Source organism: Ochotona curzoniae, unplaced genomic scaffold, assembly GCF_017591425.1.
Source record: "Ochotona curzoniae isolate NIBS_2020 unplaced genomic scaffold, NIBS_Ocur_1.0 contig_1, whole genome shotgun sequence".
Taxonomy (NCBI): Eukaryota; Metazoa; Chordata; class Mammalia; order Lagomorpha; family Ochotonidae; genus Ochotona; species Ochotona curzoniae.
Window position 1 is genome coordinate 5,155,993 of NW_024464918.1, and position 13,134 is coordinate 5,169,126.

General features: G+C 55.4%; 1 protein-coding gene across 1 annotated transcript; it reads left to right on the plus strand.

The window, feature by feature from the left end:
• Positions 1-3,647: 3,647 nt before the first annotated feature.
• Positions 3,648-4,125, plus strand: IL9 (interleukin 9). Its single transcript, XM_040974254.1, has 3 exons — positions 3,648-3,788; positions 3,948-3,983; positions 4,072-4,125. The coding sequence occupies exons 1-3, from the start codon at positions 3,648-3,650 to the stop codon at positions 4,123-4,125; spliced, it is 231 nt and encodes a 76-aa protein (XP_040830188.1).
• Positions 4,126-13,134: the final 9,009 nt, after the last annotated feature.

Here is a 13,134-nt window from a genome sequence, read left to right on the forward strand (position 1 = left end):
CGAAGGGATGTCTGAGCCCTCCCTGGTGCCTGCCTTCACGGAGGTGGGCGCTGCACACTACACCTGCTCCCCCTTCTCCTGCGAAAGGACCTCCCCTGTGCAGGTCCAACCACATGCCACACACAGACGCCACAGTTTCATCCTGGCTTAGTCGTTCTTCCAGCGCCTGGCTGGCCCATCCACATTTTTTGAATGCTCGACCTGCTTTGGTTTGCTGATCATCTTGTGGGCAGTATGCATGAATAACGTTCATTTGCGCTTGCAAAATTAAAGGTGTCTGCCAGCTATTGGCACATCAGTAACCCCTGAGCACTAAGAGCATATGCCTTGCAGCTGGCCAGTGAGGGGAAACTGGAACATGGGAGACCCTGGACTAGAGCAGACCAAATTTCCAAAGTGACATGACAAGGTTCACGCCTGAGAAACACCCAGCTGGGACTTGCCCATCCTTCTATGCAGGAGGGCTGGTGAAGGACCCTCATTCCTTTTTTGTTGGGCAGGGTGTGGACAGTGCATGTGGAAAGTCCCAGAGGCTGCCTGTAGAATCCTGGGGGTCACAGTCACCCATCAGAGAGGGGAGTGATGCCAGGCCTGCTGGCTGGGCCAGGACATGGCCTCAGGGAGAGGGAGGTGGGCTCACACATTCTCTTTGTGCTTTCAGCAAGTGCCCTCCTGACAGATCTCTGACTGCAGGACCTCTCAGGGGCTGAGTGCCTTCACTCCATGCAAAGCCACAGCAGACAGTGGAGCCACTACTTGGGACACCTGGCCACCTCTGTCTCACAGACAGTTCTCCCCTGTACAAAGGCCCGAGCCCCGGTGAGCAATGGAAGGAGAGATGCCTAAGCCACCTACTCTGGGCCCTGCCCTCCAGCCCTGGGCATGAACGGTGATCTTCCAAGACATTGTGTGAGGCCCCCTCTCTTGCGGATGGTCAGACTGCAAAGCTATGGGCTGCCTGGACCCATATTGGACCCAATCTGGGAAGTGTGGCTTGACGCTTGTTGATCTGCAACCCACATTGCTTTGTTCCGACTGCTTCCAGCAGGGGGTGGGCCTGGGTTCCTCTGCCCAGGTCAGACACTGGGTAACCCCTCCTTCTAGTCCTTGCAAGCACATCAGTCCTGATTCCTGCTCATAAGCCACAGATGCAGGCCAGAGCCGTGGGTGAACAGAGGCAGGATTTGCAGCCTGGCAGTCTGGGGCTCCAGGGCTAATGTTCTGTACCACTGTTCAGATTCGTGTTCTGGGAAGAACTGAGGCAGGGCTCACATCCACCAGCATCCTGGTCACTGCTGTGTGGCAGGTGCACATGGCACAATGCGAGACCATGTTACACAGTCATACCCCACAGCGGGGCAGCACAATGGCCTCTGCTGGCCTCCTTCCTCCTCCTGTAATGTTGACAGAAATGCTACATGTCATGCTCTCCAAAGGAAAAAAAAAACTGTTCCTTTAATCAGAAAGATGGACCTTAGCAGTCATGTTCTTCAGCACGCTGTGAGACCTGCCAGTCGTAGAATCATGGTCATCGTTCCCACGGTTTTGTGTTTTCTAGTTTTTATGCTTATTGTCCATCCATGGTAAATGATAGTGTTGCTATTGCCATAACTGTGGCTTGTCCCCTCACAGGCAGCTGCTGTGGAAGCTCCTGTCACCTCTCCCCACTGCCAACTACAATAAAGGAGGAAGGGCAGGTTTCAGCCATATTTTTCACCTATTACGAGAAAAGCCAAAAATTCCTCATATGTGACATTGACCAAGATATGTCACATGACCCCTTAGAGTGGCAGACGAGGTAGACCAAGTGGACGTTTCATGGATGTTTCAGACTTCTGCCGGTGAGAAGAGGGCAAGGTGTGGGCCGAGAGTGTCTGCCCCGGCTGGGAGAATGCAGGTCTCTTCCAGGGGTCTGGCACGCAGGTCACAGCAGTAAGATGATGTGGGAGATTTTGCTGAAGGGCATTTTGTCTTGACTACATTTGCCACCAACACAGCCCTTCCCCCAGGGGCAGGCACTGTGGGGAGAACAGAACTGGCAGGGCGGAGGCCATCTTGGCATCTGCCCCCCCAGCCACTCAGGTTCAAAGGTTGATACCAGAGACCCACCCAGCCCTTACCTGCATGCCTTCCAAAACCAGACCTGAAACTGTTCACTGCTGCAGTAGCCGTGCCTTCCCAGACCAAGAAGCGCATCTCATATGAGTGTTTGAATTCCACTAGGGGTCAGCGACAACTGCACAGAGCAGGGAGCACACAGAACTGGATCGGTCCTGAGCAACTCAGAGCTGCTGTCCTGGATGGTGAGGCAGGTAGGAAACGCACAAAGGCAGGAGGCCTGGAGGGCTGGGGCTGCACGCTGGCCCCAGGCTGGGTTTGAACACAGAGCCTGAGGTTTCCTGGTTGTATGGCTGTGGGCAAATTACTTGTTCTGTCTGTGCCTCAGTTTCCCCATCTGTAGAACAATGAGGGTTGTTAAGGTTCTTACCTCCCATGTCCAGTGAGGCCACTGTCTGGCTCCTAGGGATGAGATGTGGGCACTTGCTGGCTGGGCATGGACGTTTGCCAATGTAGTTAGGACCCCTCGGGACACTGTATTACACTGCCTGTGCTTGACTACCCAACCACCTTCCGGTTGCAGGTCCCTGCTAACATATACCCCGGGAGATACAGCAGATGGCTCAAGCACGTGGGTCCCTTTCATCCACAAAGGAGACCTGGATTGAGTTCCTGGCACCTGGCTTCAGACTGACCCAGCCTCAGCTGTTGCAGGCACTTGGAGGGTGAACCAGTGGATGGAAAATCTGCCTGTCTCTCTCTGTGTATATTGCCTACCAAACAAAATAAGTCAACAGAAGGACAAAGAACTGGTAATTCAGCGGCTCCTTTGTTTGGCACGTGGCTCCTTTGTGTGGCACGTGGATTTAGAGAACACGCTTACATGGGTGGACTGGGGTGTGATGCCCGGTTCCATGCAGCAAGTCTTCACCTGACATGACCCAGGTCTCCACAGGCACCAAGGGGGCCAGTGTGGAGAAGCACAGGTACTGCTCTCTGGGGTGTTTAGTTCAAGACTGCCTCTTTAAGACATTTGCAAGGACACCTCCTGGATGCATGTACATGAAATGAAATTTGTTCCTCATTGTTCAGATGTTGAGAACAAAATACAGAAACCCTGAGGTTGCAATTATTAACAGGAAACCCTGAAAGATAGAGGAGGTGCTTGGTGATCTCTCGTGTCCTCCCCCACACTCGAGCCTTCACTTCCCTGGTACACCATGACCTGGCTGCTTCATCCAGACCCCCGGCCTCATGGACCCTCACAGCGCAGCCCCTCCCTCCAGCACACACACGTGTGTAAGCGCGCACGGGTATCAGCTCTTTAACTGCTCCTTCAGTGTCTCAGCCCCTAACCTGGTACAAAGCATCTTTTCTGAGGAATGACAGTTCCCGGCAAGGGAACTTTGGTCAGGTGACTCAATATGATTTTTTTTTTTTCAATATTAAGTGGCCCCACATTACAGAGAAAAAGTGGGTTTTTGGTATCAGTTTGATGTCAGGGTATTTTTTTTCCACGTGTGCCGAGGGGCTTTAAATAAGGCAGGTTTGGGAGGTGCCTGCAGGACGAGCTCAAGCCCTGTGTCAAGATGCTTCTGGCTGTGGGCCTCGCTTCCACCCTCCTGCTCTGCTCTGTGGCCAGCCAGGGGTGTCCAGGGCGGTTGGTGATCAGCGATGTGGACTTCCTTATCCGCAATCTGCAGGTGGGCTGCAAGGAGGCGTGGCGGATGGTAACAGGAGGGGACATCAACAAGTTCATGAAAAGCAGACGTAGTCTTCTCATAATGAGCATTTTTCATGAACTTTTTGAGGACCCCTGGTGTCTACACAGGAATAAAGAAATGTGCCGCTCACTCACTCCCTTTGTTTGTTCTTCTCTCCTACCTTAGGATCATCCACCTTCGAGATGCAACTGCAGCACGAACGTGAGTGGACCTGCTTTTCCAGAACTTTTGCAAGTAATTCTCACGGTTGCATCCAAGCATCTTCACTCTGAAATGTCTTCTCTTGCAGGTGACCAGTTGTATGTGTCTGCCCATCCCATCTGTAAGTATGGGGAAAGAATGAAATCTGTGCCCGTTTTCCTTAAGTTTTACTTTAATATATCTTAGGTTAGACAGTATTACTGAACTGCAATTGTTCCAGGTCAGGATTCCCTTCCCAAAATGGGCTCTTGAAATTCTGTATGACACCCATTCCTTTGTACTGTTGGCTTTCTGACCCTTGCAAAGGAAGTGTGCGTACTCTTTAGCACTTAAAACGCCCCACCAGCATCCCAGTGCCTCCAGCCCTTCTGCTGATAACTGGAGGGTTTGTGGCCAGCCCCGCCCTGCCCCGCCCTCCTTCCTGGGTCCCTCCCTGTGTCGGAGGCCTCTGTACCGTTTGAACCTTCCCTCAGCACGGCTGGTGTCTGAGACCTGGCTGGGAAGGGATCAGAGAAGGGCGACTGGCCATTCTGGAAGCACGGGCTGCTAGGAAGGAAGGCCCCTCCAGCGCCTGGGGGCAGCGGGAGAAAGCCCTCCTCTAAGGGGCAGCGCTGTGCGCTCTCTCCCTCCCTTCCTGTCTCCCTTCCCCTCCCCTGTACCCCGGAACTTCTCACTGCAACCAAGGTGAGACCTCATACCCGAGAGAGCAGCCTCCAGACAGGCCCTTGCTCAGGTTCTCCAGCGGGATCACGCGGGAACAGAGGTCCCTGCCTGGAAGTGGCCACTGCTTCCTGGACGGCAGGGGACCTGCCTGCGAACGCTGTGAGCCTGGGTCCCGCCGGCCAAGGCAGTCACTGAACTTGCCAGCTGCAGCTCCCTCTCCAAGCCCGCCATCATGTTTCTTCTGATATGCCTCTTGCCAGGAGAACTGCTCCGCACCATGCTTCCAGGAGGGACTGTCCCAGGCGGCCAACTCCATGGCACACACGGGCTTCTCGCAGATTTTCAACCGGGTGAACAAAACGGTCGTGCACCTGAAGACCAAGTGTCCGGTGAGTTGGCTGTTCTGGGCAGTGTGCTCTGGCTGCTGGCTCTGACCGCTAGCCCTGCTGGAGCTGGAAAGAAGGGACTGGAGCCAGCAGCTGAGGGTAGCTCAGGGCATCTTAGAAAGCAGAAGTAACAGGATTACAGAGATATCTGGCCCACACGTCCACTGCTTTCCAGCTTTTAAGGAAACCCTTGGTGCTGCCATAGGCCACTTGTCCTTCTCCAGCGCCAAGCAATCTGCAGGTTGCCATCAGTGGCTCCCTAGGTGGCCTCTGTCCTTGCGGGGTGTGGGGGGCTAGTGGCCACCAAGCATCATGGCCTGGGAGCCTGTGGGGTGCTGAAGGAGCCCAAGAACTGATCGGGCTGCTGGCCTCTGTGTGGGGCCTGGGTTCACTGAGACATAGGTATGGCTGCTAGGGGATGGGGAGGGGTGGAGAGTGGATGCTTGTCACCCGCAAGGGCCCGCAGCTGCTGCCCTGGGTCAGCTCCCACCCCAGTCCTCCGTGTGCCTAGAGAGGCTTGCTACTTTGGGTCATTGTTGTAGTTACTGAGTGACGATGAAGATGTGAACTTGGGTCTCTGTGAGCTTCAAGTCCCACTAATATAAATAAAACGCGCTCTACTGTGAGCTTGCAAGGACAGCCAAAAAGGATCATGATGCATTTTTTGGTTTTGAAGCGCTCCACAAAAGATTTGCAAGGATGGGCTGCTGAGCCACCTGACAAGTGTCCTAACATGGAACGAGTGGACACTGAGGCCCCGCCACACAGCCAACAGCCTGTGCTGCCCATGGCAGCGGCGACAGGCCTGGCCTCCTTGCCCACCTGCTCCTGCCAGCCCCCCACTCCCGGAGCAGGCAGTGGTCACTGTGGTTCCCGAGCGTGGGGGTTGTCGCTGGGTCCCCCACGCTGCTGTGGTCATCCTATGTCCATTTCTCTGCCTGCAGCGTCTCTCCTGTGAGCAGCCCTGCAAGCCAGCCAAGGAGGACAACATGTTGGCCTTCCTGAGGACACTGCTGGGTGCTCTGCAACAAGCAGCGAGGCGAGGGCTACGAGGCAGCCCGTGAAGGACATCGCAGCCCTATTTATTCTATTTATTGCTGTGGAGCTGCCTGCTCCCTAGGGTGTAGCTGTTCCTAAAAACCAAGCAAGCTGTTCCAAATCAAAGTCAGCTGTGATCATTTGTTTATGATGTTTTCCCCCCTTTATTTTGGAATAAAAACAGTAGGGAAAAAACAAAACATGAGCTGGTCTGGTTTACCCTTCTCTGCCCAGAACAAAGACTGTCATGCCCCGAGGAAGGGGCAGAATTGCTGCGGCTGAGGGAGCACTGCCCTGGGGCTGCTGGGCTGCCCAGGAGTTCGGGGCTGGGCAGAGGCTGTGCTCCAGAGCTGGGAGACTGCTCTAGAATGCAGGCCTCGGGAGAGAGCACAGTGCTGGCAGCCGAGCTGGGAGACACGCTGTGCACAGGCCATGAGGGTTAGAGCCTGACACAGGGAGACCCCGGACACAGATCTAGACACCCCGGTAACCTCCAGAGAACCCCCAGTGCAGGACCTGGCTGGCACACCAAGTGCAGGAGCACTGGCTGAGGCTGCCTGGCTGGCCTGGTGTTGCTGTGGCTACCTCTTCCTTTAGGACTCCACCCTGCAGCTTCCTGTCCCCGGCCTAGGTCGCCCCCCAGGGCCTGGCTGCGTTCAGGCGGTCTGACAGGCAGAGGAGCCCTGTCCCCACCACCTACAGCCGCGCGGGGGAGGTGGGGTGGGGTGGGGTGCGGTCTGTGGCATAGCAGGTGTCAGCAGAGTGGACGCCTCTGGTGATGCTGGAATTAGCTCCACTCACCCTCGTGGCGGCTCGTTGCTGGTGTGCAGTGTGTGGTACCTGTGTCTTTTCATGAGGATTCCACAGGAAGTGGCTAGCAGCAGGAACAGTGTCTGTCCTCGGTCACAACATCAAGCCGCGTCTGGAGACGCCTGCACTGCAGACGCCTGCACTGCAGACAGCTCTCCGCTCAAGGGTGACTTGCTTGTGGTCTCACGGGCTTAGTCCCTGGAGTCCCGCGGCTTCGTGGGGCGGCGAGGGTGGCCACAGCTTGGTCCTCTACTGCTGCTCCTAACACCGTTTTCTCAGGAGACTCTTGGAGGCCCTGCAGATGCATCAGAGAGCAACTGGCTGTGGCGTGACAACAACCCTCTCCCCTGCCTGCCCTGGTGTTCCCTTGGTCCATGATGGGTGTCGGTGACACAGACCCTGATGTGGCCTCCGCCTGCTGACCTGCCTGCTTCCCAGAGAATGAAGCAGTAGGGGGTGTCCTAGAAGGGATGGAGATCATAGGACAGGGAGTCAGCGCCTGGGGGTACCTGCAACCTGCACGACATGGATGTGGGAGTTCTCTCCCTCTTTCGCTCTGTAACCGTGTGGAACCCACAGACTGGCCCAGGCAGGCAGCCCCCAGCAGGCCTGATGGGCACTGTCCTTGCCTGAAGAGCTGACGCTCATCCAGAAGAGATGAGAGAGGTAGCATTTGCTGAGGGTTTTGCTGTGTGCCGAGTCCCATCCTAAGTCACCACCTCTTCCTTGCTCCAGATATTTATGTAACAACCAGATGCAATTATTCCTACCACCCAAACAAGGAAACGGAGGCCCAAGAAAGTTACAGTCTGTGCCTGCTTAAGGGCTGGAGTCCGCTGCTGCCAGGTACTGGTTCCTGCAGCTTTAGTTGATCTATGCTGCCATCTAGTGGCGATTATTGAGTACAGCAGCCTGTGGGGTTCCTAACTGGCACAGCAAGCAGATGCATTCTTAGACCACTGACATACTTGTTCCCTGGGATTTTTCTCCGGAAGCATGCGGTGTTTCTCAAAGATTACATGGTGAATGACATCACATCAATTCACAGCAGATGCTGCTATGAGATTCCAACTGCTCTCCACAGCTCATAAGCCAGACGCTACATTGAGAAAGGAGCACGGTATCAGCCTCCCAGGCAGCGGCGCTGACTAAGGGGTTGCGGTGGTGTGCCAGTGTGTGTTGCATCTGAATGTGCAGTGGCTTTGCTTCCCACGTTTCACAGAGGATGCCTCAGTGACTGGGTGATGGTCCCGGAGTGAATGAATGTCCATGGCTGCTGAGTGTTGACGGGTGAGCAGATGTCCTCAGAGACCACAACAGGTTTTAAGAGGGTCCTGCTGCGTGCCACACTGCAATGGGTTGGTCAGTGGCACCCTCGGAATCACCCCCGGTGAGGTGAACTGGCCAAGCCACAAGGTCCCATTCGCGGGACACAGGCGGTCACACCACGGCCTGACCTGGGTTCTGTCCTCAGCCTCAGAGATTGACAGTAGCTGATTCCAGCTTCCATAGGGTGGGCTCCCCGGGGGAGTCACACTGATGCCACATACCACGGGGCGTGTTATGGAGGAGCTATTGGCTCCTTCTCTGGGGAGCTGCATGGCCGGCTGACCCTCCCCGGGGTTGGGGGATGGGTATGTGGCTAGCAGGAGAGATTGCTGCAGGTTGGGTCCCCCTGTCTGTGAGCTCCAGGGTGGGAAACCCAGCACCCAGCCCTGCAAAAGGATGGGCTCTTATCCCCAAAGCTGAGGCAGCCACAGCCTACATTCCAAGTGTTGCCTGTGGTGGCTGCAGCGCTTGCTCTGCAGGTGGACATGGGCAGGAAGGAGCCAGGACTGCAGTGGCCACCACAGGCATGGCAAGCTGCAGTGGGGTGGGAGGAAATGAAACAGGGGAGCCATGGGTTTTAACATCCAGGCCTTGAGATGAGCCCCTGTTCTAGAGGAGGGGTCCAGGCTGCAAGCAAGCCCAGGGAACCCTGGGGCCAGGGCAGGCGTGTGGCTAGCCAGCACCTGTCAGATGCCACTGTCACTCCTGGGAATCCAGCAGTTAGGCGGCTCTGACCTTGTGGAAATCACTGTCTGGTGACACCGCAGTCAATTAAAAAATAACTCTGAAGTAAACCAACCGAGGACAAGGAGGGTAGGTAGTGGCGCAGAAGATGCAATTTAAGAAAGATTTTATTTATTTGAAAGGCAGAGTTAATGAGAGGTAGAGAGACAGATCTTCCATCTGCTGGTTCATTCCCCAAAAGGCTACAAAAGCCAGGGCTGGGCCAGCCCAGGCTGAAGCTAGGAGCCTGGCATTCCATCAAGGTCTCCTACATGGGTGCAGGAGCCCAAGGCCTTGGGCCCTCTCCCATTGCTTTCCTAAAGCAATAGAAGGGAGCTGGATTGGAAGTGGAACAGCAGAACCACGCGCGGGCTCAGACACCTGCTCAGGGGGTTGTTGATCTCATCCTCACCAGGAGTGTCCAGAAGACTGCCTGTCCTTTTAAGCACAAGCTCACTCCCACACTGGGCAGCACGGGACAGCACCAGGGCTTGGTCTAGTTAAACAGGCTTAAGATCATGTGACAGCAGAGACTCCTGGTCTACCTAGGGGTGAAGCAGATGCCAGCAACAAACACAGGGCCGTCCTAGGCCCCGTGATGCTGGGGTGGGCAGGCAGGGTGGACTCCTGCTCACAGGCCCCTCTGACACAGCTGCGGAGAGGCACTGCTGGAGCCTTGGGGCTGCCTCCCACCCCCGAAGTCCAGCACCTGCCCAGCAGAGAACAAGCTATGTGCCACTACTAGGTGAGGGGGCTGCAGAGTTTAGGGCTGCAGTGATGCCCAGGAGACTGAGTGCCAGCAGGGGCTGCAGAGGAGAGGGATGGGAGCAGAATCATCTGTCAGAGGGAAGGGCTCCAGCTGGTGACAATGGGACACCTACAGCACTGGGAGGCCAGTGCAGGGCTTGGTCGTGGCATGGGGTCTGTGAGGGCCAGGGTGTCTCCAAGACAGACAGGGGGCAGTGGAGAGACCACACCCAGGGAAGAAGGGAAAACAAGAGCTGGATGCCACTTCCCTGCACGGGACTGAAGCCAGTAATGGCAACCACTGGAATCTAGTGGGCCAGTCCAGACTGGCTGGCAGTGGCTGCCCAGAGCACCTTGTCCAGGATTCTGAAGTTCCATTCAGCCTGGCAGGAAAGGGCTTTGGGGGTCACCAGGATGCCTGTGGTGGACATGGACTCTGGACAGATGTCAGGCCTGCCAGCCCTGTGTTGCTTCAGAGAGAACCACACAATTCTTTCTTTTTTCTTTAAATTAATTTATTTTTATTACAAAGTCAGATATACAAAGAGGAGAGACAGAGAGGAAGATCTGTCCGATGATTCACTCCCCAAGTGAGCGCAACGGCTGGGTCTCCCACGCGGGTGCAGGGTCCCAAAGCTTTGGGCTGTCCTCGACTGCTTTCCCAGGTCACAAGCAGGGAGCTGAATGGGAAGTGGAGCTGCCGGGATTAGAACCAGTGCCCATATGGGATCCCAGCGAGCTGCCGGGATTAGAACCAGTGCCCATATGGGATCCCAGGTTCAAGGCGAGGACTTTAGCCGCTAGACCACGCCGCCGGGCCCAGAACCACACAATTCTAAGTAATGAACAGGCTCCAGAGCAGCCTGTGGGCCAACTCTTTGGTTTTGCTTTGTTGTGACGTGGCAATAAAGCACAGGAAGGAGCAGACACCTCTCCCGTTGTTCTGTGGTGGGTGGGCTGCTAAGGTCCCCTGCAGCCCCGCGCTGGTCCATGTAACCTCAGGTACCAGGGAGCCAGAACAGGGACTGCAGCCCAGGGTGGCCCCCTCCTCTGCATGTGCTGTGGCTTTCTCTTCCAGAGCTCACACAGACATGGCCAAGGGCTGCTGGCTGCCTCCTGGGAGGCCAGGCATGGGCACCTGATTCACAGACAACCCGGAGAGGAGCTCAGTGTCTTTACTGGGAAACTGGGAGCCAGCCTCAGTGAGTGCACAGCTGGCAGGCACGCAACGTCTGTTTTATTCTGGCTTCCACTCCGTGTTATCCAGAGCAGAGCCAGACACTAACCGTGGTCCCACGCTCCCTTTCAAGCTCAGGGCCTGCCAGTGGAGTGTTTGTAATGGTGGGGAAGCTGACCCCGAAACCACACAGCTGGCAGAGCCCAGCGCAGGGGAGCCCCTCTTTCCCTCCACAGCTTCTGAGGCATTGAGCTGTTGTGGAATGAGGCCCTGGTCAGGCGACACCAGCCCTAGAACAAAAAGGGAAAGATGAAAATGCCTGAGCGGGGGACAGCAGATCCCGAGGGTCACAGGAGGGCACCGAATCATCCTGAGGGTGAGCTGGTGGGGGTCCTGACTGCTCCCACCAAAGCCTGATGTGGAGATGCCAGGTTCTTGGTTGTCCTTGGGTCCTTGCTGTATGCAGTCCAGGACATCAGGCTGTGAGCGTAGCTGTAGGAAGCAGTCTGTACCTCTGAAGAAACCAGTGTCTCCTACCACCTCAAGGCTGCTGCGGCTGTAGCTGGGACCCCACTCCTGAGGGGGCACCTCAGCTGATGCTGGCCCTCTGCCCTTGGTCCAGACGCTGAGAAAGGCCCCGGTTCCCACAATGCGGAGGGCGGATGTCACTGCCCCAAATCTCAGAGGTCAGTGAGAGCCCAGGACTTGCACAGAGGCCTGGGAGGTCTGGGTTCGGAGCGGGGTGGCGGGAGCAGAGGTCTGTGTGTCCTGTCCTGGGCAAGTGGCAGGAGGAGGTAGGAAGGGAGAAGGGATAAAGCACAGGGCTTTGTCCCATCCAGCACATGGGTGGAAAATCCTGGGAACAGTAAGGCCAGCGATGAGGTCCTCTCTGAGTATTTGTATTACTTTTTCTATGGTAAAAAAAAAAAAAAAAGCATTGGTTTTATCATATGAGGATGTTTCTGCAAATTTTTGAGAAAGCAGAGCTGGAAGATATTTTGGTGCAAAGACTTTTGCAATTCCTACATAGTCTTTTAATCATGCTTTTTCCATGAACTTTTTTGAAAACCCCTCACATGCAGGGACTTTGCAATGCTTTTTTTTTTTTTCTTTTCCTGGAAAAATAGTTGTATCTTTTAATTCCACTTTCCATCAACTTTTCAGAAGAATTTTTTTCCAAGTTGCTTTTATCTGGAGCCAGCAGTGTGCTGCAGTGGGCTAAGCTGCCACAGTGACACCAGAATCCAGTCCTGACCGCTCCACTTCTCATCCGGCTCCCTGCTGACACAGCTGGGAAGGCAGCAGAAGATGGCCCGGGTACTTAGAACCCTGCCACCCCAGTGGGACACCAGGACAGAGCTCCAGGTTCCTGGTTTCAGCCTGGTATGACCTCAGCAGTTGTGGCCATTTGGAGAGGGAACCAGCAGATGGAAAATCCCTCACTTCTCTCTCTCTCTCTCCTTGTAACTCTGCCTTACAAACACATAAACAAACCACTTTTGAAGTGGTTTTTTATCTGTCCAATGGGAAGAGTGGCTGGCAGCTGAGAGAGCTGACACTAGCCCCTGTCCTGGCTGGGACATGGCCTGTCCAGCGACTCTCCAGCTGTCCATGACGCTGAATGATGCAAACCATGGGGCTGCTCTTCTTTCACAGAAAGGGCCAAGCGAGGCAGGTTGTGGCAGCATGTTAGCGAAGACCTGGTGCACTTTATTTCAGGTGGCTTCCAGGGCTTTCTTGGGCTCATCACGGGCTGGCATCATCCCTGCCCCAGCCCCATGCACCCCTACCTGCCCCAGGGCAGGCAGCAAGGAAGTCGCCCAGTGCATCCTGGGAGACATGACCATGATTAAGGTAGATACAAAAAAATGGTTTCTGTGCTCTACAGGTTTGGATCCATGGAAAAGAAAGCAAGAGGAAGTGGGGGAGGCTGAGGCAGATGGATCCTACCCTATAAGGCTGCTGTGTGGCTGTTTGGATGCCACGCCCCACTCAAGGAGCAGGGGTAGACAAAGCCATAGCCCAGCTGGGACCTTTCCTCTGACTGGGAGCTAGACGGGTTGTCACGTCCAGCTGAGAAATCAGGCAGGCAGCCTGGAGGAGGCCACTCCATGAGACTAAGATCAGGAAAGGGACAGGCGAGTCAGCTGGGTCAGGTGAGCAGTGACTGAGGAACACAGCCAATGGGGTTGGGGGGACTCCGGCCCCCCTGAGCCGCTGCAGGTACACACTGAATGAGGAACACGTTTTGCAAAGGAAAGGCAGGACAGTGCACTGA